General features: G+C 37.4%; 1 protein-coding gene across 1 annotated transcript in view; it reads right to left on the bottom strand.

The window, feature by feature from the left end:
• The window catches only part of SGCZ (sarcoglycan zeta), a 1,157,176-nt gene extending 1,142,298 nt beyond the window's left edge, over positions 1-14,878 (bottom strand). The window contains exon 1 of the mRNA XM_045998548.1: positions 14,762-14,878. Within this exon, the coding sequence (XP_045854504.1) occupies positions 14,762-14,800 (39 nt within the window). The 5' untranslated portion in view covers positions 14,801-14,878. The remainder of the gene's footprint in view (positions 1-14,761) is intronic.
• Between the last annotated feature and the right edge of the window lie 12,929 nt (positions 14,879-27,807).

The raw sequence follows: 27,807 nt of genomic DNA, 5'->3' as shown, positions 1-27,807 counted from the left end.
AAATAAAATCTTTTTTAAAAAAAGAAAGAAAAAGAAATCTGGTATTAAATTCTATCACAGAGCGGCTGTGGTATTCAATAAAAATTTAAAACAACTAAGGAAAAAATATAAAATTGTTAATTACCAACATTCAATTTTAGCTGCAGATAAGTAGGATTTCATGAGAGTATAGTCTGAGAATCAGTCTCTGAATCCAAAGGTGTGATTTAAATGATAAAAATTTTAGACAATTTGGGAAACATATTTTTCCCCAGGAAGTAGGGAGATTAGAGAATCTTAAATCATACCAATAGGTAGTTTTCTATCTCACCAAACTCAGAGCATACTTTATGATGCCTAAAAATCTTTTAGTGTGTTGCTAATCTGAAACTGATCTGAACTAGGATTACCACCACTATAACCTGGAACCAGACACCAAAGATACAGAAACTAGGAAAAAAAGAAAATTCTCCCTAGGCTGAGCATTACAGAAAAAAAGAAAACTCAAAATCAACTGCATGCTGGGAAGTCTTCAGTAAGATCTTAGCATAAAAATATAGTATCTGCAAGGTTTTGGTAGATATCATGATAAAATTGCCACAAATATCCAATGGGAAGACTTCACCTGCCCCATAGATGACTACTTGTGTTACCACCACAGGGTAGTGATAAACCTATAAAGAGCCCCCCCTCCTCAAAACAAACAAAATGCCACAATCTCAGAGATAAAGAGAAGACACTGGTGGTTGCAAGAGCTGGGGGGGGGGGGGTGCCAGAGGTAGGAGAAACGGATTAAGGCAGTCAAAATACAACTTCCATTTATAAAATAAATGAGTCCTAGAGATGTACAGAATGGCAACTATAATTAATACTATAAGGCATACTGGAAAATTGCTAAGAGAGTAAATTTTAAAAATGTCTCATCATACACACAAAAACTTTCTGTAACTATGTATGGTGACAGAGGTTAACAGATTTATTATAGTGAACAGATATCAAATCATTATGTTGTATACCTAAAACCAATATAATGCTGTATGCCAATTATACCTCAATAAAAAAAAAAGCCTAGAAATATGTGGTTGATCATTAGTCACAGAAACTGAGTAGTACTTCATCACCTAACTCATGTTTTTATTTATTGTTGGACCAGGTAGTCAAAAAAAAGGAGAGAAGGAAGGAAGGAAGGAAAAGAAAGAGAGGGAGGGGGAAAGGAAAGAAGGAAAAAGAAAAGGAAAGAAAAGGAAAAAAATGGACCAAAAAAGAGAACATTATTTCCCCAATATAAAATTCTGGTTGGCCACCAAATATTGCCAAATATATATCAATAAGGATGTAATAAATATCAAAAATGTATCAGAGGTATAGTAGATTACATTAGGATGGAAAATAGAAAACAAAATCTACAATCCCTAGTGTTTATACTTGTATGTTTATCCACATGGCATAGAGTCAGTGCAGAATACATACATAGATAAAAATAAGATCTAGGGACGCCTGGGTGGCTCAGTTGGTTAAGCAGCTGCCTTCGGTTCAGGTCATGATCCCAGCATCCTGGGATCCAGTCCCACATCTGGCTCCTTGTTCAGCGGGGAGCCTGCTTCTCCCTCTGTCTCTGTCTGCCTGTGCTAACTCTCTCTCTCTCTGACAAATAAATAAATAAAATCTTAAAAAAAAAAAAAAAAGATCTAAAAAGATACAGCATGATCACCATGGGTGCAGTTACTAGGAGAAATTATCTTAAAAAAGATAATATGGTATTTCTTGGATAAACTCCGTTATTAACTAAGTCAACTTTTTCTCCTTTCACAAGGTATCAGGAAACTTATAAAATACCACACTGGATACGTAAGAAGCAAATCACAGACAGACATAAAATTAAAGAACCACAACAGATAAAAAGAAGGTCTTCAAAGTAACTAAAAAGAAATACTACATCTATTAAATGATATGTGGACTAAGATTTGATTTCTCATTGATAGCAGCAGAAACAAGAAGACAGTGAAATAATATCTACAATATACTAGGAAGAAATCCGTATTTATCTAGAGTTGTAAACAATAAAAAATATTTTAAATATGAGGGTAAAAAAGATCTTTTCAGGCTACCAAGAAAATGAAATCTGCCACCACTTCAGATAAAAGGAAAGTGATTTCTGAAATGAACTTATTAAATTAAGTACAGTAAGTTAACTGTGGTAAATAAGAGACAAAACATTATCCAAATGGATTTCTAAAATCTAGATATGTGCAAGAGATAAATATAAAACTTAAGTATACAAAGGGCTTGAAAACAAAAGTTTTCAGAAACACTAACCATAATAAAGTGGGGTAACGGTACAGTGTAGGTACTAGTTAAAGCTGGTAACGCTACATTAAAATCAGAAAGAAATAAATTTAAGGCAGAAATAAGTATCAGAGATAAAGAACTTATTACATAATAATAAAGGTCTCAACTCACCAGGAAAAAATAACAATTTAAACTTAAATGCATTGGAAACATAGTCTCAAAAATGTAATGCAAAATTTGAGAGATCTGTTAGAACACCACCATAACAGAAAATTTTAACATATCTCTTTCATGATTTACAGCTTAAACAAACAAAACAGAAAGATTATGGGATAAGACTTGATCTCTAAAAAATGGAAAAAAAAAAACACCTTCTTTTCAAGGAAACGCAGAACATGAAAATTGGCTTTAAAATAACACTTATCATAATTTTTGCCAAGTCTCAAAAGATTGGTATGATACAGACCATCTTCTCTACCATATACAGCTAGCAAAGAATTCACAGTGGAGTTAAATGTACAAAGTGTGTAGGAACACAAAGGAAGAAACAACCATCTCTTCTTGGGACAAGGTCAACAAGAGGGAGTTCTTTCATCAAAGGAGTATAGACGTATTCTAGAGAAGTGCATATGAAATATTACAAAGGACTGCAAAAGAAACTGGCATGACCAAGGAGAAGTGAGTTACTTAGTAAAATTATGGTAGAACGTGTGTGTGTGTGTGTGTGTGTGTGTGTGTGGGTGTGTGTGGGTGTGTGTGTGTGTTGAAAGTTAAGTAAGAGAATGGTCACACATGGCCTAAAAATGATATGTTTTATCATAATGAGGAGTACAGATTATAAAATAAGTAAGAGGGGATCAACAAAGACTTTTAAATAGGTGAGAGACCAAATATTATTTTATTCTAAAAGGGAAATTCTGAAAGTATAGAATGTGGATTGCTTGTCAAATACGCTGGACAGAGGGAGACCAGTTAGATAGTCACACGAAGCTGGCTAGTTCCTCAAAAAGGAAGAATCTCCCTTTGAAGAAGCATGAACATATATCACTTCCTAGAATCCCCCATTCTTGTAAATCACATTTTCTTAGGAGGTCCTTCATTGGTCATTGTTATTAGCCATCTTAAGTTAGATTTTAGTACCCCATTCCTACTTTGATCTATGCATTTCTGCATTACTTTATTCTTTTTTTTTTAATTACTTTACTCCTATTAGCCCATATTATAAGATCCATACAGCAGCTAAAACACATCTATCATGATTAAGGAACTTTACTGAGAGACTAAGCATAACAAGGATAAAATAATTACAAGCCCTTCTATCCAACAGCTTGAGATTTACAGGTCACTAACAAACCAAATTCATTGGCCATCATGTGCATTTCAGAATACACACCGGACTGCCTCTACTGAGATTCCTTTGGGTCTGTGCTCTACCTAGTTAGATGGCTTACTCCTTGGGCCACCCCGTGAAGAAAGAACTGTCAAATCCCCAGAGGCAGACAGTATATCTGACTATAAAAAAAAATCTGATCCAATTGTCAGAAACACAGAAAAATCAGCTAAGGAAATTGTGAAACATCCTTCATGGTTCTGGGGCAGTGTGTGCAACAATTTCAGGCACGTATCAATACTATCTCCAAATAATCTGTGGTCTCCTTTCACCACAACTTGAACATTTTAGTCACAGTTAATCTATGAATAGTATCAAGCCATCTTTTCTTTATTTTTGACGGTAACCTTGGGCAGCTCTAGAAATCTCTAAATCCCTCTCCACCCAGCATCAGGCCGAGGCTTTGTGCCCCAGTTTCCAGTAATTTCCAATCAACTCTGAGACGACTTACTAATAATAGGAAAGAGAATAAATAAATCTCTTCACAGTGATTCCAACTCCACCCCCAGGTCCTGGGGCCACAACTGCAAGATCACATTAGGATTGACTGCAGTAGAGCCAGAACCACTGCCAGAAATACACATGTCCATGTGGGAAAAGACAGAGATCCTTTGACAAAAATTCAGGTTAGAGAGGAGACCTTGAGCTAGGGCTTTAACAAAAGGTATGGAGGGAAGGACTTGGGACTGTCTGATATGTTGGACTTGATAACCAATTAGTAAGGGGGATAGGTCAATAGGATCAGTAGGAAAGGCTCCGGAGACCTCCAGCTGGCATGCTTCAGTGAATGGTGACACACTAAACAGAGAATAAGTTCTCTGAGGTGTAAGCGACTATGAACCATCTAGGTAAAGATTTCAGATAGACTGTCAAAAATTGGGGATGTAGCTTAAATGAGAGGTGCAAGGTGTCTGTGCATTACCATGGACAGCAATCTTATTTTTTCTTTTTGTTTCATGCCGTATAATACTGGAGTACAACTGAATAAGGATAACAAGGAGAAATAGCAAATTAAATTTGGGAAAGTTAACAATATAAAACTTCATTAAAAAAGAAAGAATGAATCCAAGTAAATGCAAAAATATCATTCAAGCATACTAAAAATTTAATATTACATGCAACATTATACGCTGTCACATGATTAAATAGCTAATGCTATACTTGATTTCAAAGACTTGCATTTGTTAAAATTATCTGCAAATATTCTCAGAGGGTAATTTTTTGGTCTTCTCTGACTCAGTTTGTGCGATTTAGTTAGATGCACCATCCGTTGTAAGTTCCACGCTTTAAAGTTGTAGCGCTGTACTTTAGTGTTTTCCAGCGTGACTGAAATATGAAACAAACTAAAACATACAAAAACATTCCTAATTGCAAATGTTAAGCACTTTAAAGTCAGTTATGTTTTTATTTACTTTGTATTAGAAGAGATTCATGGTTCAAAACTAAGTAAAATAAATATATACACAATAACATATTTACAAAATGAAAAGTTTGTATAGTAACTGAGCTCAGAAGCAAATGAAAGATCTTCAACTGCACTTACCAGACGCCAAAAATATGTTGAAGCTAATCTTGCTGTATATTTCACACCCATAATTATTAAATACTTAATTATTAAGTACATAATTATTAATTTCACACCCACAATTATTAAATACTCCCAGAAATGGTTAATAACAAGGGCCTTTATTATTCAGACACGACACCATCATGAACTGCTTACTGTTTGGACCATGACTCCAGCATGAACTTTAAGAAACTTGATGAGAGGAAATAAAATATCAAAAGTTTAAAATGCCTCTGCTGTCTTGAGGCACTGACTGATCAAAACATCGATTTTAAAAAGTGGGCCTGAAGAAAATTAAACAAGATGCTGTTAAGACGAGCTCATGTATTTTAACTTTTCTTAAATAATGTCTCCACACCAGACAAAAGTACTAGGTATTAGGAATGCAGAGATTTAGAAAGGCAGGTGTGCATTCTCTCCAAATGCCAAATTTGAAAACAAAAAATAAGAGTAATAATTTAACACCAGTTACCTTAGAACATGTACACGTTCTGATAACATCAGTGCTAAATCACGGTCTTTCGCTCCCAGAGTCAGGGGGGTTTCACTCTGCGGCAAGCAGGGTCAAACGTTACGCAGCTGTTGCCTACAACGGAAGTCTTGCACACAGCATAACCGGACACACACAGTCTAATTCCAAACTTCTAAACTCTGTATCTGCTGACAAATTAAAGTAAATGCATACTGAGGTATAAGCTGTTCAGAAGAGAAGCTAAATATTGCAGCATCACCACTGAAACATTATGAAAATACTTGAGTCTCCGCGAAAGGTCTTAATAACCTTTAAGTATATATGTATTTATAACCACTAATTCCATATGAAATTATTTAAGAACAGTGAAGGAAAAAAGAGTATTACGGGGCCAGGAATTAGATTAAGACTCAAGTATACTTGTTAGAGATGGGCCACAAATCTGCCTCCAAGCTTTTCAGCAACTAAGGCAAAACGGGAAATACAATCAGTTTTATCACGAAAAGGATTCCTAAGATTAAATACCAAGCAGGTGCTTAGTTGTGTAGCTAATTCTGGTACGCAGACTAGATAGAATTTCCCTCTCTTGAGTCTCATGTTGAAAGGGAAGTGGAAACCCAGAATATAATTCAGTAAGACTTTAGGTAAGCAATTTCTCTCCTTGAGTTAGTTAGCTTCTCCTTCTTGTCTGGATTTTAAAATCCCTCCAGCACTCTGAGTAGATACAGACTGTGGAATCACAATGATAACAGTATTTTCCCATTCATGACATTGATTTATTATATCATGTTTCACAAAAATGCTCTTGCTCATGGCAGCTGAATTGGTTATTTCTACCCCCAAAAAAAAAAAAAAAAAAAGAATCAAAGTCTCTTTTATCTCAGGTAGATGATATTTATTTTTCCAGCCATTCTAAAGAAAGATGGAAGTTTAAAAACCAATATGAAAAGAAGTTAGATAGTGACAATGTGTGGGTTACTAACTGAGCCAAGTAAGCTCGTGGCTCTCAGAGATTTAAGGTTTGCATTTTTAACCATTTAGGAGTAACCCAGAATGTTTGCCGCTTATAGCCATTACTAATTCAGCTGAAACACTGACAAAGCACGTATGAAAGTGTAAGGTACCAGCCCTGTAAGACAGCCTGATCCCCCATGCAGAAACCAAACTCAAATCAGGTTGGTTGGGTCCTTTTCTCCATGTCTCTTAAACACTCACTCTGGTGAATGAAAGAAACTACGTGTCTTTGAAGAAAATGGTCTCCAGAAGAATGACAAAATCTAGTTCTGATGATGAAAGAGAAGGGATCTAAGAAAATGATAGTTCTTTGGTAGAAAATATGTGTTATCAGATAAATCATCCCCTCTGGTCAGACCCTTAAATGTTGATTTGCCAAGGTTTGGTGAAACATTCCTCAAAAAAAGGTATTATTTAATATTGACCTTCCTATGAATATAAAAGAAATGGCCTTCCAAAACTATACTGAGTTATCTGTACATCTTCATTTGTGATTCCTAGTATAAATATGATTTGGGAAAATGATATGAAAAAAGCATATCAAAATTTAAAGCCTATTTTACATTGCAATGATAATTTCTGTTAAGTTGCAAAGACTACCATTAGGAACTTTAGTTTTATTATGGATTAAATCACCTGATATTTATTTCCAGATTTCCAGGATACCATGAAATTTAAGGACTTATTATTTTAGGGTCAATATAATCACACAGATTGATTTTTAAATTTTAGGGTTAATACTAAATGTACATCAAGCTGGAATGCCATAGCAACACTAGAGGTTAAATCCAATGTATAGTCCTCATGAAATGAACATTATTTGCAGTGACCTGAGAGTCAGAATAATGAAGAAGACTAGCAGACTTGGACAAGATATAGAGAGTTTATTTGAAAAGATTGGTACAAGGTCATGAAACCCCTATCCAGTGGTCTCAGTCTGTGATTTATCTATCACTTTCTTACAGGTTTTATTCACAAACACCAGCCGTCAGTAATCTGGCCCAAAATAACTGATTAGGAATAAGCACAGGAGTAAAAATAAATATGGCCTGTGAACAATTTTTTTGTAACAGGCATAAATGCTATGACTCTAGGTACAATACTACCACTTTTATTTGAAACAAGAATATGAAAGAAATTCACTGAGAAAATTTCTATGGTCAGAAGTTCTATAAACTTCCTGGAATTGTGGCCTATATAAAAGAACACAGGATTTAGAAATGCAGGGCACAGATTTAAGTTCTTCCATTATTTATTAATCATGCACTCCTCGACATTTCACTTGATTTTTCTGTCTCCATTTTGGCATGTATAAAATAAGGATACGATAGTCAGCAGACAAAGTTACAATGACATTCAAACAAAGAAGTATTGGGGAAATAAAAAGAGCTATATTCACTTTATTATTCACTTTATTTACCAATTTGAAAATGATTTTCTTCCAAAAGGGCACAAAAATGGCATTCTGAAACAAATACTTAGAGATATAGACTCTGAGACTGGCAAGACAGAGATCCTCAGAGGTCCTGAGGTTTTTAACCCTATGCTCCCCACTCTCACAATTCTGGGGTCAGCATCCCGGGGTCAACAGCAGGGACCAAGACTTATAGAAAGCCCCCAAACTCTCTTGAACCAGAGCTGACCCCTTTTTATTTGTTTATTTATGTATTTATTTGACAGATAGAGAGAGAGAGAGAGATATCACAAGTAGGCAGAGAGGCAGGCAGAGAGAGAGGGGAAGCAGGCTCCCCACTGAGCAGAGAGCCCGATGTGGGACTCGATCCCAGGACCATGGGATCATGACCTGAGCTGAAGGCAGAAGCTTAACACGCCGAGCCACCCAGGCGCCCCAAGTTGACCCCCTTTTATTGGTATTAGATACTACGAACATGCTGTTTGAACAAATCTTTCAGCTGTGGCTAAAAATGACTACAGCAAAAAGTACTAAGATTCAGTTTCCATCTTGCAACACAACCTTCACCCGAGAAGCTTGAGGGGAAGAAGTATTGTGACACAAACTCCGGTTGATGGCCAAGCCAGGGTTTGAATAATGACTTCTAAGTCCTACTTCAACCAGATGAGTGCCCTTTCCATGACACAAATCAACAATTTTAACAGCTCTGAGCTGGTAGATGGTGGAGTGAGAGTTTTAAGTACTTTGCAGTGCCTCTGACTTCCCCCACTGGTAAACTCCATTTTGGTGCAAGGTGATTGCTTTAATTAATTAATATCTGAGGCTGAAGCTTTAGCACTTATTTCACAGATGGACACGGATATGGCAATTAAAGCCTTTCCGGCCGGATAAGAAAATCCTTTATTTTTAAAGGTCTCCAATGTCAAGTTGGTGTAGAACACTCTAGATAACCTATTTAATACCAACTGAGTGATATAAATGCTCCAAAATCTGATGAAAGCTTACAGTATTTTTCAGAGTGAATCTCTAAAAATATTGTTTAGGAGTGACAAGAAAACTCTCAAGGCATTTGGCACAATTTTTAATTGTCAGGATGTGAGTCTGCAATTCTCTCAGAGGGATGGTAATCCTTTAATTCGCTCATTCTGGGGTTCGCCTAGAAGTCTCTAGCAAGTTTCATTAGGGATGTAAGATCACCGCATGTTTCTGGAAATTTGCGAAGAAAAGGAATAGACTTAGAGTAAAATAAAAAAGTAGATGTTAGTATATTAAAATCTACATTTATATAAAATGAGATAGCTCACTTTTAGTCATATAGAGATTTAGAAGCTGAGAATTTTAGCACAAATTCTCAAAGCAAAATTCTCGATGACTTATAAACTTTAATTTTGAGACATTAACATTTATTCATTTACCTATTTAAATGCATATCCTCAAACCTTTCACAGACATTTGAACAAAAATACATGGTTATTTTCCTTACTAACTTAAAGTCGTAATCTCTGCCAAATTGTATGTTAGCTGAAATTCCAATACAGGATAGGAAACACCTCACTAAGTATTATATAAAAGGAATGCCCCCAAAAGACACATGCTGATTTACTGTCTTACAGCATTAAGCTATCTTGTGTAGCTATGATTTTGAGTCCATAAATCCTAAAGCATTCTTTTTTACTGGACCTTCCAAATTTGATGTATTCTCAATTGGTAAAGTCTGAAGATCAGCAAAGCTGTAATAGCCAGTAGGAGGAATTGGAATCTAAGCTGGGTGATGACAGCAGGCCCCCGAAGATTTCAGGAATCGTCATGTACACAACTCCCCTCAAATTTTAAACAAAATCGTTGACTTTTCTTAATTCTCTTTCTACTCACGTCAAAAACGTTCCCTCATCTCTCCTGACTGAATAAAAAAAACCGTTTCACTACGGTTACCTGAAGTTTATTTCAACTTCAAGAAATAAGTCCCCATTCTGAACATAAGGAAATCAAGATGAACTGTTTCGGAATCTTCATGACTGGTTTCTGTCCTCAAACGAGAAATGGAACTAGCCCTGGATGGGGGAAATCGTAATAGCTTTAGATGTGAAAGAGGTCAAATAATTCAGTATTCACGAAGGTTTCCTAATTCTAAGCCAAGAAATGAATATATAAAGCAAGTTGCTAAAAATATGACATTTGTTAGAGAGTACTATTTTTCACTATGGAATGACTAACATTTAAAAAAAAAAAAAAAGGAAAAAAACACCTACTTATACTCATCACAAAGCCTCCTACACTGCAGCAACCCTGACTTTCCTGAGCTGTCTTATTGATGAAGCAAAAAAACATTTTTAGAATTCTTCTAAGTGCCAACACTCTTATTTGATTGAAACTGTAGACTAATATACTATGAGACTTGGTTTAAGACAGCGTTTTCATAACAACCACTTGTTTAAACACCTCTGCATTTCTCTTTTTTGCTAGATATCACTTCTCACCCATGCAATACTTTCTTAATGACCTAATTGTATTACTCAGGGAAGCATTTTCCTGGCCTATCTAGGGCAAGTTTCAAGCTTGGTAAATGAAATTTTATTTATATTAAAGAGATAAAATTAAGTAACAGTGACTGGACCACATTTAATTAACTCAAACTAGTACAATTATATTTATTGAAAACTTGTTTTATGCATCTCAAGATGAACTATACAGTTTATAATTTTTGCACATTTTAAAATGATAATTAAGAAAATATTCCGGAAGCATACTGTTTGTATTCTGCAAGCAATGGAGAAATTCCATTTTAACATCTAGCCAGTCATCCCATTAAAGGAACAGTCCTGACAAATAAATAAATTAAAGCTGGGATCAAATACGACTGCAAAATTATACTGTATTCCTTGTGTGTTTTATGTTTTTGATCTCAAAGCAAATTACAGTTATCTACAAATACATGCTTAGCATCTGAAAACATAATTTCTTGAAACTCCTATTTCAAAAGCTAAGTAAAAAATCACCGTGTCTTATGTATTACTTAAACATAGTCATTTATTCCATCTAATGTTTCTTATAAATACTACAAAAAGCAAATTTATAAGTGTCAGCTCCAAAAACTACTAGTGCATACGACATGTTGTTTAAAAGAGGGCAACTACAGAGCTAACATAAAAGCGAAAGCTACTATCTTAAATATCAATTATGAATATTCCTAACTCAGAGATATTCCAGGATATCAAATATCCAGAGATATTTGATTTCTCAAATATCAATATTCATTAACACCCACATTTCCAAAGCAGTAACCTGTATTGGGTTGTCTGATGTTGCTTCTTCTTTAAAACAAACACCGGGGCAAAATCCAGAGTAAAGTTTATTCATTTATTGGAGAAACAGCTAGAGATCAAAGGGAAGAGAACAGACCAAAAGTCTTCGGATGAGAACTCTGTAGCTTTTCAACTCTGATCAGTTCCATCAGGAGCTTGTGTACAGAATAGAAGATGAAACATCCTACCTTCATTAGCAAGTTTTATACATAGAACTATATTTTAGTTTTCTACCAGTAAATCTTTTAATGTGTTTGGTTTTATGATAATGACGGCAATGGTGTAACACCTAATTACTGGAGTTTATCTTTGGTTTGAAAACTTGCAAGAGAACACTGTTTACTGAACAGCATATAAAAAGATTAATGTCCACACAGCATAGCAAAAAAAAAAAAAAAAAAAAAATTCTTTGCTAAAAATCTCATAAGTAGAAAATGGTTTACTGCCAAAAAAAGAGACTTACAAATTAGCAAAATCTTACTTTCCTAAAACTTGAGGGGAAGCAGTTTCACCTAATAATGGCACTAATGATCTAAAACTCAGCTTAATGTTATTCTCATAATATTATGCACATCATTTATTTATCAAATCCCAGTGAACATTGTTTTTCTTTTCATGTATTTAAGACATCACAGAAAGTAAAGTTTTATATGGATGTACTTTAACGTGAGCAACCTTGGACCACAGCAAGGAACGTCAACATGCAAATAACGTAAAAAAGAAGAACCCCCAGCTTTTCTGTCCACTGACCAGCACAGGGGTCTCCTTCAGTAAAAAGCTACCAGAAAACAACTTGAACTGGAATGCTCTAGAAAACCCAAGCCAATGGATTCTGCTGGTAAGAAGGAACCCAGACAAGTTATTTCACATGTAGTACACCCATCTCTAGGAAGTGTATATATTCCCGAATGTGTTTCAATGCCTCCATGTTCCAGACGTGTAGTCAAACCTGACAACACAAATTTACACCCAAACTAGAGGGTCTCAAACATTTTCGAATAAGGCTTGACTACATTTCCTCTTTTGCCAGTTCTGACTCCCAGCAGTGGCTTGTCCCTGACATAATTGCTCATCAACCTCAACAGATCTTTGCTTAGAACATTCCTTCATTCCTTCATTTTTTTTCCCCCAGTCATTGCAAATATACCTCCTCCCACCCAACCTCTTCCATTTTCTACCCTATGCTGCTTGGCTGCAAAGGGTACTTGCACTCACACTCTGGTTGTGAGAATTTCTGAGTTCATGAGTAGTAGTTTTGAGGTTAACTGGGATCTTCTACTAAACTAGACAGTAGAAGCTTCCAGAGTAGGTGTACTCCTTTGCTGATTTAAACAATATCGTGGTGCCAAGATTTGGGGAAGGGGAAGGGCTAAGCCAGTAATGAGGTGTCAAGGAAAATGATCACCCCAAACCATTTTCTCTCCCATTTCTCATAAGAAGAAGCTCTCCTCTGTGCCAAACACAATATCTAACAAAAAAATAAATCTGGATGACTCTGCCTCTGCATGAGATACACACTACAAACATTCATTTTCTTCCTTTTGCATCTCAAGTAAAACCTCCTCCTCCTCTCTCAGGAGACTGGGATGCTTGGGAAAAGCTGCAAGGAATCTTTTCAAACACAAAGGCAACGTATTCTGTCTTGGGATATAGTATAGAAATAATAGAGCTTTCTTCTAGGTGAAGGTCTACTGACTGTGACCTTGGCCCTATCCCAGAAACTTGTTGTTCCCCAACTTTAACTGGAGCAGCAAATATGTCTCCTCCTTGCTTTGCTTTTTTTCAACAAAACCAGAGTTTTAAGTGAAGTGGTGTCTAAGTTCTGACAATCCCGCCCCACTCAGTCTTTATCTACAGTCTGTGGCAGGGCAGATGCCACAAAGCACAGCCACAGTGGTGCCCCTCCTTCCTTTTCCTTCTATGCCATTTGGAAGCACCAGGAGATCTGGGGTCCACATTCCAGGAGCCACATTCTGGCCTCCTGGCTTGGACGTGCTCCATGGCCAGGGCAGACAGCTGGCTGCCGACAGCCTTTTGCCCTCTACAGGGGATTTCTCCAGCCCTCTCTTCTTATGGGGCAAATCCATTTTCCGTGGCATTTCCAAGCAAACCTCTACTAGTCAAGTTTCCCCAGCGGGTAGGAGTGTCTAAAAGTCCTCACCTAAACTGAGTCCCTCGGAAATGAATCTCTAGTAAATAAAATAAAATAAAACAACCTCTGAACCAAAACAGTCGAGTGTAGAAAATGCGTGGGGGTAAAAAAAAAAAAAGCGTGGAGAATAAAAAGAAATGCTCCCAGCTTCGCCCCCTTTCCCGCTTTTTCATTTACAGTGAGCGGGATGTTTAAATTATTTTGTAGTTTGTTGATATTTTAAGGGTTTTTTTTCTTCTTCTTTATTTGGTCTTTAAAAAAAAAAAAAAAAGCAGTGCCCATAGGCAGAGGGGCGAACTGTCAGCCAGGATGCCCCCTGCCAGTCATCCCCTCGCAGCCCAGAGGGGGATCCTGGAGGGGGGAGCAGGTGCGGAGAAGGTCCTCGGCTACACGGCGGGTCCGTGGGGCGCGGCTCGGGGCCGGGTCAGCGCTCGGCTCCACAGCCGGGGAGGGTCACCTGGAGCCCCCGCAGGTGCCGCCCGCCTCCTCCCCGCTCCCCTTACCCGCTTGGCGCCGGGTGCCTGGGGGCAGGCGCGGTCTTTGCGCTGGCGTAGCAGGGGCGGCCGGAGAAGCTCTCCGGTCCCCGCCACGAGTTCGCGCCCGGGGCAGTGCAACTGGAGCTGAGACCGCCTCAGCGGTGGTGGGAGAAAAGGGTCTCAGTTAAGTACTGGAATGAAAACAAGCTGCGGCCACCGACGCCTCAGCACCCGGAATCTCCGAGCGGAAACAGGCTGTCCCCCGCGGCGGGCGGGCGGGGGACGAGGAGGCAAAGTGGCGGCGCAGCTCGGGCAACTTTGCCGGGCAGCCAGGAGACCGCGGGAGAGACCGCTGCCGCCGCTTCCCCGGCGAGGCTGCCGAGCCCTGGGCGCCCGGTCTTGCCCCCGGAGCGCTGCTGCAAGTCCCCCGGAGGAGGACCGGGCGACTGTTGCCGCGAGCGGGAGGCAGGCAGGGAGCCCAGCCCCAGAGTGCGAGCCGAACCCCAGAAAGCCGCCCTCCATGTCCTCGGCCCTCGGAGGGGCGCCTGAGCCCGGGCGCGCTGCACCCCAGATGCCCACTCGCCGTCCCAAGGGGCCACCAACTATCCCAGCGGTGCAAGGAAGAGGCAGCGGAAAAAAGGGAGCAGAGAAGACAGCAGACCAGCGCGAGAAAGCGGGACCGACGCCCGCCCGGAGGGTCACGTACCTTTAGCTCCTCGATGTCCAGGTTTGTTGATCTGTCCATGGAGCGAAACTAGAGGAAGTGGAGAGAAACCGGGCAAGTTGAACCAAAAAACAATCTAGTCTTTTAGTTTCCAGCCTAAACTCAGCTTTATCCTCCTCCAAGCCCTGGCAGCTTCTCTCAGTCTCATTCTCCGTGATCACGCCGCCTCCACCGGTTAAAAATAATAAAAATAAATAAATAATAATTATAATTCAGTTTGTTTTACTTCCTGAAAGATTTAGTGACAGGTGATCTTCACCGCGGTGCAACACAGCCAGTCGAATCAAGCAGGCGCTGGGGGCTGGGGGGGGAAGATCCACTCTATTTAAGATTATTTCTTCTTCTGCAATAAGCTTAGAAACCAGCGAATTGCTGCATCCCAAGAAAAAAAGCTGCTTCCCTGGACAGCATCATGCGGCAAATTTCAAGCAAATGTGTTCAAACTGAAGAGAGGAGTATATGATAAAAGCCTTCCTCCGCCAGGCTTACTCTGGTAGCTAATTTAGCACACTGAGTCCCGAGCAGTGATCAATTTCCCTGGCAAGATAACCAAATCCCCGAAGTCGTGCATGGACTTAAAAACGTCCTGCAGCTAAGAGGTATTCTCTCAATGGGGAAAAGAAGATAATAAAGTCTGAAGGGAACGATCTCCTTTGAAGGTTATGCTAAAAAGAGTTGAGAGAATAGGACGGGGATCCTACAGAGGAGAGAAAAGAGGGAGAGAGGGAGAAAGCCAGAAAGGGAGAGGAAAATTCTCCTCCTGCTTTGCTGTTTTACTGGCCTTCACCACCAGGTGACTGACTTCACTTCTCTCTTCCCACAGCCAGCGCTAAGGGGATTTCTCTCATCTGTCAAAAAGCAACATTTCCTCTCCAGACAAATACTGGGCTGCTGGGTCTTAAAGACAGTCCTCTGCCCGGAATCCAGTAGGTGACAAGCATTTTAATTCATTTCACGTGTTGCCTCCTCTCGATGCTGTAGAGCTGGGAGGAGCACACATGGGTGGCTCGTTCGCGTGTATTCACATGTATTCACTTTACCTCTCTGCGGCTTGCAGTGTCAGAGGGCTTGAGAAAGACTTTTAAAGAAAGTGACAAATAGGAGTAAAATTTCTGCTGCTGATGCTTCTTACCATAAACAGTCCTTTACTGGAAAACTCTTCTTTAAATAGATGTTGAGAGGTCAGTACCTTTAACTTGTAAGGTGTGGATCTGGCATCAAGCCTCATTTTTTTTTTTTTTTTCATTTAAATGTCCTTTAGTGTAAAAGCTTGCCTGTTGAAGGGATTTTATTATGGCACATAAACTAGTGAGATTTAAAAATGTGTTCAGATTCAGGAAAAGTGCTGAATAAAATAATTACCTTTGTTTTGATTTTATTTATTTATTTATTTATTTATTTTTGGATTTAAATGTGCATCATCTAGTCTCTCGGCCTCCTTCTCTGACTGCATCTTTGTCTCCCTCTCTGGCTCTGCTTCAGCCACATGGTCTCCCTCCACCTGCCATTTCTTCTGCCAGGGGCTCTCGGCTTTATGATTAAGCATGAAGTTCTTTAGTCTAAACTTATTCTATTCCACAAGCTTATCAGTGCGATCTTTCTCTCAAACTCTGACTTGTGCCTACAGCTTTTAAGGTTAACACCAATTCATGGAGCTAAACATAAACTTCTCAAAATTAATTTTCCATGTTCATTCTCCATGATATATGATGAAAAATAATCCTCCACATTAAGAGTAAATGAATTTGTATAAAATGTGTAACTCTTAAAAAGCCTCTTTTCTAGACATTATCAGTAATGCACCATGAATATACATAATTACATGTTTTTTTAAATTTCAGTTCTTCCATGTAAAATAAATTTTATATTCCCTATCAATCTGTTATTGCCTAACTTCAGCAAGTTGAATATAAAAAGCAAATTTATTTTGAGCATATTAAAGTGATACTATCTTTGAGATAACTTTAAAATTTGCAATTGTGAAAACAAAGTCCAAGAAAGATAAATATTAATGTTTAAACACTATTCAGAAAGGGAAAACTCAAGATAGTTTCTTAGTATGGCATAAAATTACAGTTGGAAGAAAAAGTGATATAGTATTTATTATAAAGGCTAAGTTTAACCATAGTTTTCAAAAGTTATATATAGTACATATAATGATTTTGGTTCATCTTCAGTAATACAAAATTATATCCACCATATAATGTTGACCCAGACTGGCATTATATGAGCGACAGAAACTATAGGTGATTTCCAAAGCAGTTCCTAATTTGGGCCTAATTAAATATCTACAGAGCAAGAGACTTCCCAGTATCTTATTATTTCATGAATTCCCATGCAAATTAATTAGGCTGAATAATCCTAAAATCAAAAAATGAAATTTGATCACAAAAACATGGTCTACTTAAACATGTTTATATAACCTTTCAAGGCAATCAGGATTCAACTCCCCTTCAACTGACACGTGACTAAGGGAGACAATGATCAGAAAATGAGTAACTCTCCCTCTCTAAATGGCCTCCACGTTATTCCTTATGTTCCACAAGTAAGTGAAACCATATGATAATTGACTTTCTCTGCTTGACGTATTTCACTCACCATAATCTCTTCCAGTCCCCTCCATGTTGGTACATGTTGGACTCTGAGAAACAAACTGAGGGTTTTGGAGGGGAGGGGTTGGGGGGATGGGTGAGCCTGGTGGTGGGTGTTAAGGAGGACACAGACTGCATGGAGCACTGGGTGTGGTGCATAAACAATGAATTGGAACACTGGAAACATAAAATAAAATTTAAAAAAAGAGAAGAAAATGATTTAACTAAATAAACTTGAAATAGGGAAATGGAAAGATTGAGAAGTGAAATGAGGAAAGGAATATTGTCTAGATGCCCTGAATCATGATTTCAAGAGGAAGACAGCTACTCTTGGCTGCTCCAGGAGATCATGTTGGTCTATAGCAGGGTCTGTGAAAGGAGCAAGATTCAATTTTAACAAAGATGCGTAATTCACAGCAAAGTGCAAATAGCAATTACAGCCCCCAAGCAGGGGAGGGCAGGGCGGACCTGCCAGCCCTGAAATGTGACATATCAAGGTCATTCAGCCATGAATACATTCAGGAGCAACATCCTCTACCATAAGATAGAAAGGCAAATATACAGATGCCATTATGAGCTTCTTTATATTAACTAATATGCAGAAATGGGAAATTTAGAGAATATTCTGTTTTATCCCAGTAAAAATATTTTTACTCATCATATATGGTTTAAAACCACTCACAGAATTTTCAATTTTATCAGCCTCTATACTACCCTCTCCTGACTCTCTGGACAAATTTACCATTTTTATGCTTTTATTTTTATTTTCTTAGCGTCCTACACAGTAAAATCATGTTTTATTTCAATTTTCTTAAGTTATTAAAGGGATAAGTAACATATTATAATTCATTATAATAGAATAATAAATTACTTCCATAGTTGCCCCTACTAGTTTCTAATGAACACTATTTATATTCATATGATGTAAACACTTGCCATAGAAAAGGTTTATTTCTCAAAAATCTTATTTTTCATTCCATGCTGCTTTAAAAAGTACCAGAAAATACGGGACTATAAAATAGAAGGTTGTTTTCATTTTTATACTAATAAGAGATGTAATTGTTTATGTGTGAGTAGATGAAGAATAACAAATTAAATGCACTATTAACATTTTGATGTAGCCAAAAGGATATCCTTTGGCTCTTCCCCAAAATGATCACTCATCTCTACTACAGCACAGATGTATATTTTTATTTTAAAAATCAATGCTGAAATTAAATTAAAATAATTTCTGCTCCCCTCCAACTTAGATCATGGCTGCTACTCCCAATTTTATTCAAGAAAAAAAGAAAAGAAAGGAAAAGCAAAAGTAGGATTAGTACTCCAGACAATAAGAGAAAATAAAGGATTGAAAAGAGTAAGAGGATACAGACATGCCTACCTATAGCCAAAAAAGAAGCCAGAATGTAGATGCAAAGCTACCAAAAACTTGAAATGGAGAACATACCTCCCTTTCTCTTTCGGTTTAATGGAGAAAAATATTGGTAATTGTACATCTTTAGTTAAAATTATGTTTAATTATTTAGCCACATATGATTTAAAAAGTTATTCCCTCACTCATGAGAATACATATGCTTTGTACAGCATAGATGATAATAGTCAATAAAAGATAATGGAGGATTTTCTTTGCAGAATTTAGAGATTTATGATTAGTGCTAACAGTTTACAAGCATCCCCCAAACCACTCTTTACTGCCACTCAAAATCATGAACATTGATAATTATAGTTTGAGTTTAAAAAAACAACCCACCTTAAAATGCTAAACCTCCTATAGAGTGTAAGAAAAAGAAACTTAACAAATCTACAAAAAAATAATAGCTGATCAAAACTCAAAATAAAACTCTTGACAAATGCACAGCAGTTAATGCTGCAACATAGTAATAATTCAAACAAAGGAGAAGCATGCACGCACACATCAGAGCATCACATTCCAGTTATGTGAGCACGCTAAAATAGGAAAGAAATGGGGGCGCCTGTGTGGCTCGATGGGTTAAGCCTCTGCCTTAGACTCAGGTCATGATCTCAGGGTCCTGGGATGAGCCCCACATCAGGGGCTCTGCTCGGCAGGGAGCCTGCTTCTCCACTCTCTCTGCCTGCCTCTCTGCCTCCTTGTGATCTCTGTCTGTCAAATGAATAAATAAAATCTTTTAAAAAATAAAAATAAAAATAAATAAAATAGGAAAGAAATGTCAAAAGTCTTCAGTACAAAGGCAATTTTGATCTGCAAAGCCCTTTCCCATTAAAAATGATTATCAGTTTACATAGAAACTTCAAAAGGTCAAAAATGGTGACCCCTAAAATCATAACCACACACCAGATACAACTCTGAAGAATGTTTTAAATTGCAACCTTCACTCTCAGACCAACAATCTTTTACTATTAGAAAAAAGGAAAGCCTTTGGCTGCGTTATTCATGTTGACCATATAAGTTGGTTCATTTAAATTCAAGAACTCAATTCGTTAGCAAAATTAATTTCTATGAACAGGCTTAATATCAATTTTTTAAACTAACCTTTTGGAAGGAAAGTGACTTTTCTGGAAACATGGTTTATTACAACAGAAGAATTTAAAACTGTTAAGCCATCACTCTACAAGGGCCGAATGATAAACCAGCAACAATACAAAGTTTAAGAACTATCAGTCTTTCAATTTGCATCACTTTCAATTAGCATCACTCTAACAAAAAAAATGGAGAAATCAGAGGGATAGAGCTATAGGTATGGAGGGAATTGAGTAAAAAGGTAATTGATTCTAAAAGAAGGTCTGAATAGCCAGGAGGACCTGAAAGCAGTATTAGCCTTGGATGGAGTACTTTTGGAGCACCAAACAAACAAATAAACAAAAACAAACAAGCAAAAAACTGAAGTATCTGGAAGAAAATACTTAAATTCTAAAACAGGCTACTTATTCTCAGTTAACTTCTAGTTTGAAATTTTCCTATGCCGAGAATGACCAAGAATAAGACCATCGAACAGAACACAATTGTTTTCCTGGTCTGTTCACTGGCATATGATTGTTGTCTAAAACTTGTTTTTAGGAAATTAGTTAATGTGAAATTTTGTCTGTTTCTTCCCATGCCTTCACTAAGTCAAATAAAAATCAAGATTAAACAAATAAGTTATATTTAATAAGCCAATTTCTGATGATGCACCCTAAGTAATTGCTTAAATAGAAAACTGAATTCTAAAGAATATGCTATGCCTCAATAATAACAATGAAATTTAAACTTGTTTTTCAGTTGAAATTTCTTATTTTTTTTAAAGATTTTATTTATTTATTTGACAGAGAGAGACCACAAGTAGTCAGAGAGGCAGGCAGAGAGAGAAGGGGAAGCAGGCTCCCCGCTGAGCAGAGAGCCCAACTCCCAGGACCCTGAGATCATGACCTGAGCCAAAGGCAGAGACTCAACCCACTGAGCCACCCAGGTGCCCCTGAAATTTCTTAATTTTTAAGAATGGGGGAGTCCAAAGCATTCCCAAACTTAAATTTTACTAAGACCTGTTGGCAATCAGTTTCCTATCATCACCAAAATATACTATTGCCGTGGAACTTGAAAACTTTAATAGTTCTAAGAAGAGCATTTGTTTTTTAAAATATTCTTAGTTTATATGAAGTTCTGCAAAGTGCTCCAAGAACATAGGATGAAAAGTCAAAAGAACAAAAATGGTACCATATTGTCATGTTTAAGACTGTCATTGACTTGCTTAAAAAAAAAAGAAAAAGAAAAAAAAATCAGAGGAAGGCAAAGTGAGGATTTATGGAACTGTGAGTTCCTGGGAGTCATCTAACCCGCATGACAAACTATGTTTACAGTCAGCGGTCACAAACTGTTTAATCAGTCCCAGCATCATTGAAGCCCATGCAGCATGCTGAGTCCGCTGGGCTCACTTCATATTGTCCGTTTGTGACTATTGAGAGGACCACTTGGGGGAGCCTTTTTTTGAATTTTTTGAAGCCTAATTATGCGTGACAATTTTGTTACTAAACTGATACACTCTTCATATGGAACTGAGAGTACATCCCCCATAAGCTGCAGCCTGACCAATCCTTACATCTGCATGACAAAAGAATCTTTTTAAAAGCCCTGGGATATCTATCCTTGTCCTAACTGCAAGTTAAATTTTGTGTGTTTGGTAAGAACTTTTAGGCAGGGAGGTGTTCCTTCCCAAATGTGGTAGCCTTAGCTTTTTTCCTTTTCACGATTAAACTTGTCCTGCAGGTGGCTCATCTTCGGATGCTTTCAAGATTGGCTTGTTTCAGAGGTGCTCCTTAGAACGTGTTTGTAGTAAAGATTGCAGATGCCCTTCTTTTTCAAAGGACATGCATTTTGAAATGCACATTTAAAAGGGTGAGGTTTCTTAAAAACATTAATTGGATATGCGAATTTCCTTGATCTAGAGGGTAATTTTTCTGTGATTAAGTATTTTTGATTTATAAGGCACATATGAATAAAATACATGTTTATTAAAGGTCTGAACATTAAAGACAGAATCCACCATCTTTACAGATTTTTCTCCCAGTAATCCACTTTAGAAGCATATATCAAATGGTAGCTCCGGTTATAGAATCACCCGTGTAATTCTTTGTGAATATATTGTTCTTTTTCATACGGTAAAACTGTAAGTTTAATTTTCTACCTTTTTTTTTTGATCTCGAAGCAAAATATGAATTTTCTATATTTTCATTAAAAACCAATTTCAGAAAAATACATTTTCTAGATGTATTTTATAAGATTATTCTAGATGTATTTTATAAGAGTTTGGGAACTGAGTACTTTTGAGACTAGAGAACTAAATTTTTTTCACTTTTGCCTCTTTTTGACATACTTGAATTACAAAAAATGACTATGTTATTATATGGCAATCGAACTTCACTACTATGTAACATAAGACATTGACTCAAAGATAAAATTTCCATAGTTCTGGTAAATATGAAAATACTTTAATTTTAATAAAAAGAAGAACATGCCTTCTTAACTTTAGGTAACTCAATCTTCCATACAAAAATAAGGTAAAATTTTGGCCCAGGGATATTATAAGTATTAGGACCACTGATTGAACATACTCTTTATAACCATGTTAAGTTTAAGTTAATATTTATTGAATATTAATTATTAAAAGCCAGTACACTTGAAATCACACAGTATTAAGAAACAGTGAAACCCTGAGCATATAAATTTTACAATATAATCAGTAGGTGATAATACAATGCAAATTCAAAGATGTGTTCTAGACAATCATAAAGGACACACATCTCAGTGGCAAAATCCTGTTTTAAGTTTATAGTCAGGACTTGACAAGATCTTGACCTCTATTTTAGGATTTCAGGTATAGAAAAATACATTTATATGTTTTACTTTTTAGAAACTTTCAATGCAGGATGTGGTGGAAAGAGAACTAAACTGGAAATGAGGAAAAATGGATTATAGTCATGGCTTCTCTGCTCATTAAATTGTGACCTTATGACCAGTCTTTTACCTCTTTAGACCTCGAGTTTCTATAAAATAATGAGCTCCTATTAGAAAAGCTATAACTGCTTTATGTTGTACTGTTTTTTTAAAGACATCAAATTGACTAAAACAACACATGCAAAGAGCATAACCACAAAGACTAACTCAAAAGTTAGTACATTTTTCTTTAAAGCCCTTTGTGGTCCTAAAAATCTATAATATACTTCCATTTCCTCACAGGTACTCACTAAATAAAAATACACCAACTATTAAGAGTTGCTATCTTTACAGGTGGGATAATAGTGCTTCTTATTTTCTAAATTTCCTACAATCTGCATATATTAAGCAGTGGATTAAATAATAACTGACTGAATTCACATACCATAAAAAATCATATGTCAACCAGGAAAACATAATCACAAAACACATAGCTGACAAAAAATGAGTAATTATGTATACAGCTGTATATAAGTAATTACATATATGTAACACTATACATACACACATGGAGGTCTCATAGCTATATACGTAAGTATATAGATGCATATATGTGTGTATGTATATATTGCATATGAAAAAATGCAAAGAACTCATTGGAACCATGGATAAAAAAGATATGAACCAGTGCCTCCCCACAGAAATTAACAAGAGTCAAACACAAGACTATCCTTATTAGTACTCATGAAAATTCAAGTTAAATTCACAATAGATACTATTTTATACCATTCCATTGACCAAAAAAAAATTTAATCTGGCAATAGAAAGTGTTGAGGTGGATATGTAGCTACTACAATACTTTTTGCTGCACTCACAGGACTATACATTGGTTCAAAGATATTGGGAATATTGACATTTTCTAATAAACTTGAACATGTACATGGCCTATGATCCAGCAAGCTTACTCATAAGCACATTTCTATATTTGTCAACATAAGTAATGCTAGTTATGGCAACACTCAAATCCCAGTGGCTTACTATAGCAAATTTTTTATTTCTTGCTCATATCACATACTAATACAGGTCACTGAGGTGAGAATTCCACACCACACAATTATTCAATCTAGTGTCTCTTCTGAATTCTAGAGTCTTAAGTCCTCTGTTGGATTACTTTCAACCCATCAAGAGACAAAGAGAAAATAAATGCAGAGTAGTCAGTTTTATGGGCTAGACCTAGAAGTGGTATGTATCACCTCCTACATCATTCGGTCAACCTGAACTCAGTCACCCGGCCTGACCTAACTGTAGGGGATGATGGGTAATGCAGTACAGTTTTTGCAGAAAGAAGGGGAAAGATATGTGGATACCAATGATCATAAGCATGTCACAGTTACTCCTTTTGGTCACCAAATCTCTTTTTGCTCTTTATTACCACACAAGAAATACATCACTCGCAGGGTGCCTTTGGAAAGCCCCAGGGCACAGTAGCCAGGGTGCACAATGGCCAAGTCATCATGTCCATCCGTACCAAGCTGCAGAACAAGGAGCATGTGATTGAGGCCCTACGCAGGGCCAAGTTCAAGTTCCCTGGCCACCAGAAGATCCACATCTCCAAGAAGTGGGGCTTTACTAAATTCAATGCGGATGAATTTGAAGACATGGTGGCTGAAAAGCGGCTTATTCCAGATGGCTGTGGGGTCAAATACATCCCTAACCGTGGTCCCTTGGACAAATGGAGGGCTCTGCACTCATGAGAACCTTGGCACTACCCCTTCCCGTCATACTCATGTCCAGCAATAAATCCAACTTCCTGTCAAAAAAAAAAAAAAAAAGAAATATATCACTCTGTTTCCAAAGACTGACCCATCAAACCCTTTATCTAGCTCAATGTCTAGCATCTCTGGGTTATGTACAGTCTTCTCTACATGTGGTTTCTCATTGCCCAGCCACCTATGAGTTACAAGAGAATCACCTTTCTCCAGAACTTCCATAGTAAATGTGCAACAAGGACAAGATAACCATAAGAAATTATGCCTATTCTGAAAGAAGTGGAGACACCCAAGACTCTCTGACCCGCAGCAATTACGAAGGAATCTTGACACATTACACAGGCACCTTATCCTGGGGGTAGACACTGTTCCTTGATCCTGATACTACTGGGAGGAACTCTCAGGTCCAATGCTGTCTTGTCTCCACACTTTTTAGTCTGTGTTTGTCATCCTCCTTGTCTACATAAGGTCTTTCCTTTCCATATGTGCATCCCTCAAATCTTTGTGTGTCCAAATTTCCTCTTCTGATAAAACCTCTAGTCATACGGGATTAGGACCCACCAAATGTCCTCATTCTAACCCAATCACCTCTTTAAGGGCCCTACCTGCAAATACCAGACAAATCGTGAGGCACTGGGAGCCAGAGTGTCAACCTATGTATCTCGAAGGGGACCCAGTGCAACTTATAACAAGAGCTCAAAAGTTGTTTGGCATTTGGAACATCCAATATTAAAAGTGGTATTTTTTGGCAGTGGAATTCTGTCAAAATATTAATAAGCTTACAGTCTACTTACTTCTATTTAATTTCATGTGTCAGTGACCACAACCACATTTCTTTCCTAGATAAAATTCTCAGATGTACTTTATTTCTTTGCTTCCTTCTTAGTGTCCCCTTTGTCGCACTAATAGGTGACTACATGATGATACAGGACAGTAGGCTTGGGTGGAAGACCGCCCTTGATTTGAATTTTGCCATAAATCCAACAAGCTTTATTAAAATGAAAAAATTATTATTTTATTAAAATGAAAAAATTGATCCTTTGCCACACAAAATTTCTTAAATCTTTTATCTCCAACTTCATGGGGCCTAAAAGAAGTTGATATTTCCATCCTTTTGGTGCCCCAAATTTCTGGGCTGTCTCTATTCCCTCTTATTTTCCCCTATATCTCTTTTTTACAACTTTGCCAAAGGCAGCCTAGTTTTAGTGACTACACTCTACAAACATTTTTCCAACTTTTTCCTCTTCAGCTGAAAGCTGAGTAGGTGGGTGAATTGCCTTCCAAGTTCTCACTGGTAACAGTCTTATGAGATTTTTGCCACATGGTATCCAGGCTCTCCCTTTCCTCTCTGATATCTGATCCCTTGCCATGGTTGCCTGATAAGCCGATGCCTCATTTTATGTCTTTCTAGCTAGGAGATGAGGAGAAGGAATGGGTGTGGGGAGATTTCAGGGATAAGCCAGGAAATGGCATATACCATTTCTGTTCACATTACATTGACTAGAAGGTAGTCACACAGTCCCATCTAATTATAGAGGAGCTTGGAAAATGCAATATGGGTGCATATATGGTTGGAAAGGAGAGGAAAACATAAACATTGCCAAGCACTGGCATTCTCTAACACAGACTCTAGGGAATTTTTTTGCACATCTATTGGCTGTAGCAAAAAAGTACAAAATAACTCAAAATTACACTAACTCTGGAAGATACATACACACACACACACACATATATACAGAGGCATATACATACACACACACACATATATATACACACACATATGCACACACATACATACAGGCATATATAGAGTCTGGTTCCACACATTTAAGTGTGAAAAGATATATAACTGAATAAAATGTTAATATGGTTAATACTATTTATACAAACATATGTAGTAAAACTATAAATAAATTCAAAGGTTTGGGTCATTAATGCAACTGGCACATTTATTCACCCCTATGCTTGCCCTACGACATCATTCCGCCCACCCTTTGGTGTACTCATTCACAAAGTCTTGTTGGGAACCTTCCACATCTCAGGCCCTGAGCTCTGGATAGTCTGCGCACTACTGGGAAAAAAAAAAAAAAAAAAAAGGCTCCTTTCTATTAACAAAAGCTTGTCCTTTGCCAAAGTAAAAGCCTCTAATGGAAACATCTCCTATTAGCTAGACAACCCATTAAGTCAGAAATAGAATGGTCAAAACAAGCAAAACAAATTGTTCCGAATATTCATTTCTAGACACTGTGTGTTCCAACAAATATTGGGGAAGTCTTTATAATAAAGCACAAAAGAAACAGCTATGACTTTGACTTTGAGGTATACTATTGGATAGAATCCTGGAATTTTTTAAAACTGGGAAGAGACCATAAAGACAATGTAGACAAAGCTTCACAATCTTCATTTTACAGGGAAAAAAACAAATGCACACATAAATAGAATTTCTAAAGTAGATAGTGCCAGGGCCAAAACTATAACCACTCTAGGGTGCCTGGGAGGCTCAGTCAGGCGTCCAGTCCTTGATTTCTGCTCAGGTCATGATCCCAGGGTACTGGGATAGAGCCCAGCTTCGGGCTTCTTGCTCTGAAGGGAGTCTGCTTGAGGATTTTTCTCCCTCTGCCCCTCCCGCTGCTCACCCTCTGGCTCTGTTTCTCTAAAATAAATTAATTTTAAAAAAGACTATAACTTCTCCAAGGATAGAATAAGAAATATTAAAACGGGAAGCTATCTCAAAAGATACCAATGCATTTATGTGACAGCAACAAGAGAAATTAGAGAATTCAAAATAGTTTCCCAGGTATGATTATTATATACAGTTATCTGTAGTGATTTTTCATATGCAAAAAATACACAAATATCCTCTATAGATAAATTGTCTTTTCATCTTTATTCCCCCTCCAGTGTTTGGATCTATAGCTTTTGTTTAGACTATTCTTTTTTTTTTTTTTTTAAGATTTTATTTATTTACTTATTTATTTGTTAGAGAGAGAGAGGGAAAGAACAAGTGCACAAGCAGGCAGAATGGCAGGCAGAGGCCGAGAGAGAAGCAGGTTTCCCGCCGAGCAAGGAGCCCGATGTGGGGCTTGATCCCAGGACCCTGGGATCATGACCTGAGCCGAAGACAGTGGCCTAACCGACTGAGCCACCCAGGAGTCCCTAGAATATTCTTTATTTGCTTTCAATTTATGTCATTTTCTTACTCCAACTATAAGTTGAATATTATTCAATTTTTGCACTGCTACTATCTCGTCATTTCACAGATTTTCTATTCAATTTTTAAAG

The sequence above is a fragment of the Meles meles genome, chromosome 2 (genome assembly GCF_922984935.1).
Source record: "Meles meles chromosome 2, mMelMel3.1 paternal haplotype, whole genome shotgun sequence".
In the NCBI taxonomy this organism is placed as follows: domain Eukaryota; kingdom Metazoa; phylum Chordata; class Mammalia; order Carnivora; family Mustelidae; genus Meles; species Meles meles.
The sequence above is the reverse complement of the archived record's forward strand: the minus strand, read 5'-3'. Positions and strand labels throughout refer to the sequence as shown.